Raw genomic sequence first — 7091 nt, forward strand, 5'->3', positions numbered from 1 at the left:
TATCTTAAAGATGTCTTCTATGGCTTTCACATATTCCTAATTTTAAAATTCCAATAGTAATTTCAAATATAATTTAATAGACATATTCTGAAACTCATCTAGAATAATATATGGATAAAAGTGTCCAAGAAAATGTTCCAAAAAGAATAACAAGGCAGGGCCAGAACCTGCCCTATAAAATATCAAAGTTTACTATCATTGTATTAAGACATTTGGGAAACATTTAGTCAGATCTTTGCTTAGGCTGTACACCAAAATAAATTCCAAGTGACTCAAATTGTAAGCCAGTTAGATTAGAGAAAAGTATAAAGTAATACACATACACTTAGGTATATATACATATGTGTATATGTGTATAAAATAGAATTTTGAGATCAAGTATACATAAACCATAAAAGAGAAGATTTCTATGTATTACTACATTACCATGTAAAAGCTCTTAATAGTGAAAATCTCTACAGGCAAACTTAGAGCACAACAGTATGGGAGAAAACATCTGCTATAGATAAAACAAGTGAAAAAATCATATCCATAGTCTACAAAGAGTTCTTAAAAATGAATAAACAAATCCCACGTTAAAAGATCTGAAGAGGTTCTGTGCAGAGAAGAAACAGATATCCAGTAATCATGTGAGATGTTCGTTGTCACTAGTAACCACAGAAATGCAGATTAAAACAGTAGTCATATTCGTGCGTATCAGACTGGCAACAATTTAAAAATTAATATTTCACTGTAGGAAATACGTACTCTCATAAATGTTGGTACAAATGTAAATAGGAATGACATTTTTGGAGCACAATTTGGCAGTACATTTAGAACTATAAAATGTGCATGTCTTTTATGTGAGCAGCCCCACTTTTAGAAATTTGTTATAGAAATATAAATACCTAATCATTCATCACCTGGGGAATGATGACATCAATTGTTCTATGTCCGAGCTATGGAGTACGCCTCACTCTTTACAATGAACAAAGTAGTTGTATTTGTACTAACATGGGAAACTGCTATGGGTCCCTGATGAATTGGAAAAGTAATTTAAGATATGTGGGTAGCATAATCCCCTTTGGGTTAGACCGTTCACGTGTTAAAACCGAGACACGACAGGTTCACGTCACGCAGTCAAGGGTGGTCACCTCCGGAAGAACAAGGACAGGTATTGAGGACTTAAAGTTCTTAACACATTTTCTCTACTCCTTGTAATTTCTTACATTAAGGTTTTTATTTTATTAATTTTTTTGAGATAGTGTCTCACTGTGTCACCCTGGGTAGAGCACCGTGGCATTGTCACAGCTCACAGCAACCTCAGACTCCTAGGTTCAAACTGTCCTCTTGCCTCAACCTCCCAAGTAGCTGAGACTACATGGTGCCCACCACCATGCCCGGCTGGTTTTTCTATTTTTAGTAGAGACAGGGTCTCACTCTTACTCAGGCTAGTCTTGAACTCCTGAGCTCAGGCAATCTACCTGCCTTGGCCTCCCAGAGTCTCTAGTAAGTGTGAGCCACTGCACCCGACCCTTCTATTAAAAGTTTGACACTCCATTTTGACAAGTCACAGTGATAGGAAAAACTACCTGTTACCCCGTGATCCTGTTGATATTTTAGAGTAAAGGGAGGGATAATGAGTCCAGCAGAGTTTATTCAGTAGAAATTCTAGATAAATAATATGGCACGAAGGCATCTTTGGGGAGAAAGGGGCTGGCTGGCTTTGCTTCTCAGCTCCTTTGCTGTTTGCTGGGTGATACGGGAAAGCCCTGGAGCTTGTCTGGGGTCCCCTTAGGTTTTCTGCGTTCTGCGGGTGGGGCTGACCTACTTTCTGCTGGGGGAACGAGCTAGAGAGACAGCGTGCCAAGAAAAGCTGCTCCTAAGTGGGAAGTATTATTGTGAGAATGTCCATGAATGAATGGCCGAGTCCAGTGTCTCCAGGGGCCACTGCTGACTGAGGGAGACTCTGTGCAGAAGCTGAACTGTGAAGCCTGCACCCTGGTGAGGAGTCCGGTGGGATAAAATAAGTAAAGCAGGAACGACCACGTGGTGTGTAGAGGAGAGGCATCTGTGTGTGTGAAAACACATCTGAACCAGTAGAGGAGAACGTGTTAACATAGCATAATAAACAGGGTGCCGAAGTCCTCAGGAGGAACTTGAGGTTTGAAGTAGCCTGGGGCAATTCAATTTGGGAAGTATGAGGAGATGTTCCCAGAGGACAGGAGGAGGGCGGACAGGCCTGAGCGAGTGTGGGGATGGGGCGGGGAGTTGTGGCGAAGGGGCATCTGAGCAGCTTTGTTACCAAGTTCAAAGAGAGTCCCGAAAGGGAAAATAAAATCCCCATTTCACTCAGATGTGGTTCATTTTCTGAGGCAATGTCAAGAAGCACAGATCAAATCTAGCTTGACACCGTCGGATAGAGAACTCAGCAGTCTCTAGGAGCTGGAGCTGAGCTGCGGCTCAGCTAATGAGAAACCTCCATCCTCTGCCAGCGCCTCGGGGCCCATCTCTTCCTCTTTGGCAAGTGGGATACAAAGAGAGCTCAAAGCCGAGAGGGGACCCAGAAGGTCACCCAGAGCATTCATTTTGCAAACTCCCTACCAGGCCTTTCCAGAAGACAGACGAGCACGGTTTCACAGTTTTGCTAGAATCCCAGCCAATGGCTTCGTGCTTTGGCCTGGGGTAGGTCTTACTGAAACCTGAAGAATACCTCACACACGGCCCTACCACTGGCAGCGAGGAAGAGGAGGAGATGGGCCAAAAACAGCCGAGCTGTATCCTCTCATTTATTTTCTGGGTGTGAAAGGAGCGATTGTAAAATACAGATGAAATGAGAAGTTCAGATTCAGAGCTCCCAGCATAAACATTTGGGTCTGTATTAAGTTCGGCTCTGACCAGCAGACACATCCAGACACACAGTAAACCCATTGTTCGGGGGATGTTTGTGCATTTCAGTGGTTTAGCTTTTAGAACCCTCCAAGTGGAGGTTCTACCGTCTCTATTATGTCCTTTATAATATGTTAAACATTTCCTGAACTGCTCCCCTTCTCTCCATCTCCACTGCCACCCTTAATGAGTGCAGAGTTTATCACAGCAGCGCTGTATGTGATCTGTTTCCCCGTAGGGCCCCCTGCAACCCATTCACCACGGGGCCAGAGTCTGTTCCCCAGACTCTAGTAGTCTATCCTTCCCTGCTCCGGATCCTCCAGCGACATTTGGGGCCTTCTGTCCTCTCCCCACCACCCACCTTCTTATCTTAACGCCTCTTCCCGCTCTATCTCGTCTCCTGATTCAGTGCTATCGCTAACCCAAGGCTATTTATGGTTCTTCACATATGCAGACCTCTGTCTTTTTGCCGGCAATACCTTTGTTATTGATAATGGTTTGTCTCGAGCGTCTGCTCTGCCAAGGGTCAGCTCTTCGAAGTGCTCCCTAGCCGCTCCTGTGTTTCCGCATGTCCCCATCTGTCCCATCACCCGCACGCCATCCTGACTGGCTAGTTAGTGGTCTGTCGTCCTCATCCACCTGGAAAAAGGTAAAAGTCATGCAGTTCTATCCGTTGTACCTTGCAGAGTGCCAGGTGCATCGTTGGCACTCTGTGGACGTGGGATAGGAAAGAAGGAATGCGCGTGTTTTTAACTGTCTCTCCCTCCCCAGTTTGTCCACATGTGGATGGGGGTCTCTGTTTTCCTTGATGGGATATGAGTCAAGCTGCACTCAGCCCACTGTGTTTCAGAAACAGGATGAGGATGAGTAAGATAAGGATGAGGACGGGTAAGGCTGATGTTGGGGTCATATATATAAATGAGGTGAGGACTCTTGCCGTGGATCCCACGGCATTAAGTAGCTTCCCACTGTGTCTCCCTGGCATGTTGATGAATCAAAACTCCTGCGTTTTGTTCCAGGTCAGCTGTTGCCAGCAAACCGCAATACACCGAGTCCCATTGACCCTGACACCATCCAAGTCCCAGTGGGCTATGAGCCAGACCCGGCAGACCTTGCCCTCTCCAGCATCCCTGGCCAGGAAATGTTTGACCCTCGTAAACGCAAGTTCTCCGAAGAAGAACTGAAGCCACAGCCGATGATTAAGAAAGCCCGCAAAGTCTTCATCCCTGACGATCTGAAGGTAAATTGGAACTGGTAATCAGGGTTTGGGCGAAGGCAGAGTGGGGTGAAGATGCTAATAAAGGGGGCCCCCAGGAAGAGCACATAAGCTAAGGCATGAAGGACTTGTGATTTCTGGCCCTGTTTCATGGCCTGGGATCGGTAGGCAAGTTGCTTCCCCTCTGGGTGTCTTCTGAAATGTGCTTTTGTGTCTTGACACTGAGCAGAAATGAGAATAGTGAAATTATTAGAGTGATTTTTAAGTCTGTGAAGGAAGTGAACATGCTACTATCTGCCAGGCAACGCACAGAAGCCTAAGAAAGTACAACCATTCTAAGAGTAGAATGTGAACGTTTTAAAGCAATAACTGAGAAAATGACATGAAGGCTGTGTTGAGCAGTTTGATGGAAGTATTTCAGATTGCATGTGAAAACCCCACACTGTACCCCAGAAGTGCATTAATGTACATAGTTACCATTCAATAAAAAAAAAAAAGGTAAAAAAAAAAGAAAGTACAACCAGGATCTTTCCAGGATGGAAAGAGAGTGAAGGTTATTTGGAAAGAGGGCATCTGGACTTCATAGGGTTGCAAGGGTTACGTTCCTTTTGGGAATTTGTTGACAATTAACTGCTGCCATTTCCCTTTGGGCCTTGGGGAAAAACAGCCAGAGACAGGACCTCCCTCCAGACTGCCAACCTTGAAGGACCAGGGTGGGATTTTGTGAAGGAATCTGGTGGGTTCCCTGAGCCACCTGTTGACATCACTTCTTGTCTCAAGTAATGCTCACCTGAGTATCTCAGGAAAGGTTAATTCTCGGTTTTCTCCATCATGTTGAAGCGACACGTTGTTTATAAAGGGAAATAGGTTTATCTTTGAACGTCAAACACAAACATAAATGATATGTTAAAATGAGATTTTTTTTTTTTTCCAAAATGATGCCATGTCGGCAAAGATGACAATGGAACCATTTTGGCCATGGCTTAGAGCTCTTAGAGCTCTGTGCTTCTTTCCAGTCACACGGACAGTAGAACTTTCCACACGTGATTAGTTTGTCCCCCTTTTTTTCTATTACAAACAATGTCGCAGTCAACATTTTGATCAAGACAGTGGAGCCGGGCATTTTCAGCCCTCTCCTAACATCTGACCCCCAGTTCTCAATCCTGAATATGGTGACTGTGGAGAGATACACTTAGGTGAGGAGAATGGGAATTTGAGACATTATCTGAACTGATTTAGACCCCGTGCTCCTGCTATTCACATCAGGAAAGGACTCCAGAGGCAGAAGGACCTGGCAGATTTAACTCACTGCTGACATCCGCATGCCCAAGAGTACCTTAGTTAATGCAGAATGGGAACATGTCAGGGCTGAAAGGGACCTTAGAGATTGCTTAGTCCAAAGTTGTCATCTTGAAGAAATGGAGAAGCAGAAAAGTGAAGTAAGGTCAACTCTGCCTGTTTGAGGAAGACCCAGCCTGGCTCCCAGAGGTGGTTTAAGGTCTTGGTTTAACTTCCAGAAAGGTCTTGGCAGCACGTTGGCCCTGACAGGGATATCAACAGGGGCCTTTGGTGACAGATCAAGAGCTGTCACTCGGAGAAGCACAAAAGGAAAGTGCATGGTAAGAAACACCAGAAACTCTAACTGGTCAAGGTGTCATGGTTAGACTGAGCGGGAGTAAGAAAGGGGCCCAGCTTGGACCCTGGGCAGTGAGGGACTTTGCTTCATGGGGTTGCTTTTCCTAGCCTGTGTTCTCAGCAGTCCAATTCTTTGTGTATTTTGGAGCCTTGTCTCTTAAACTAAACCGGGGAGCCTGTTCACCTGGATTTCCTCTTCAGCTGAGGGTGGTTTGAAAGGTTGTTGCTCAGTAGTAGACAGACCTTCCAGCCAGACCTTCACAGAGTCTCCAGATTTACCTGTTCAAAGCCAAGAGCAAGATTACTTATTGACTCCAGGTAACCATGGCAACAAAGAGTCCACGAAAACCCCATCTGTTCTGGAATTATACACATTACTGCCATTGTGACCAGGCCTGCCCTTTGCACATGGTGGACGAGGAATGGGCAGGGACGCTCTCCTGCTGTGTCCTTGGTTTTGTTTTTTTTTTCAGTTGTTGAGTGAAGGCTCCAGCCACAGACAGGGGCTGGTGTGAAGCAGGAAGCAGAGCTGACCCATGTTTCTCCCTCCGGTAGAGGGGACTGAACGAGGGGTGGGTGAAAGAGAAGGGGGTCTCTGGCCCCCCAGTGTTAGATGAGCAAACCCATTCAATGCAATGGCCCCTGGACAGCATGGACTACCCCACAGGAGCCTGAACTTCCTCTCTGGAGCCTGTCTTTGGGGTGAGCATGTACCCTGAGGAGAGTTTAGGGATGATATTCTGGGATTCCTAGCCAAAGGGAAGTTGATTTATTCAGCCTCTTGACAAATATTTTTCAGTGCTAGTGCATGCCAAGCCCTCTTTCAGCGGCTGGGATACCAGGGTGAGCCAGTAGCAACCCTTCCTGCCCTCATGGCACTTCTAGTCTGGTGAAAAAGAGGGAGGGAGGACCTGTGGAGAGGGGCAGGGCAGTGTGAGTCTTTCCTTGCTGGGTGGGGGTGACTGGGTAGCCAGAGGGCGTCAGCACCTGTTGGAGACTGAAGGCAAGGGGCCAGGTTTTGGGAGGGGGGCTCAAGTGTATCAGCTCTATTCAAGATGCTGTTCCTCTTGCGCCAGTCCTCTGTGTGACGAAGGGAGGCAGGCTGCCGTTGCTGGAGCAGGACACCCTTCCTCCTATCCTTGCTGCCTTCTGCATCCTCTGCTCCACCCCTGCTCCCAGCTCCCCTCCCACCTGAGAGGTTTGCTGTGCATTCCACACCTTTGCTGGCTCCTCTGCATGTGTGGACAGGTGAGGCCAGGAAACAAAGGCACTTTAGAAGTGAGAAGAGCTCTAAGTAAGAGATGGAGAAGTTGGCTGTCACCCTCAGGTCAGCTGGAGACTCTGTGGTCCTTAAGACCTGGTTGGTGTTGTC

At 46.4% G+C, this 7091-nt stretch overlaps 1 protein-coding gene across 2 annotated transcripts in view; it reads left to right on the plus strand.

Annotated features, from left to right (window-relative positions):
• Window positions 1-7091, plus strand: part of HLF (HLF, PAR bZIP transcription factor) — a 59129-nt gene that overhangs the window by 45234 nt on the left and 6804 nt on the right. For both annotated transcript variants that reach the window (XM_003800026.3, XM_012811541.2), the window contains exon 3: window positions 3888-4108. In XM_003800026.3, the coding sequence (XP_003800074.1) occupies window positions 3888-4108 (221 nt within the window). The remainder of the gene's footprint in view (window positions 1-3887; window positions 4109-7091) is intronic.

Source organism: Otolemur garnettii, unplaced genomic scaffold (assembly GCF_000181295.1).
Source record: "Otolemur garnettii isolate 467f Iridium unplaced genomic scaffold, OtoGar3 scaffold00162, whole genome shotgun sequence".
Lineage (NCBI taxonomy): Eukaryota > Metazoa > Chordata > Mammalia > Primates > Galagidae > Otolemur > Otolemur garnettii.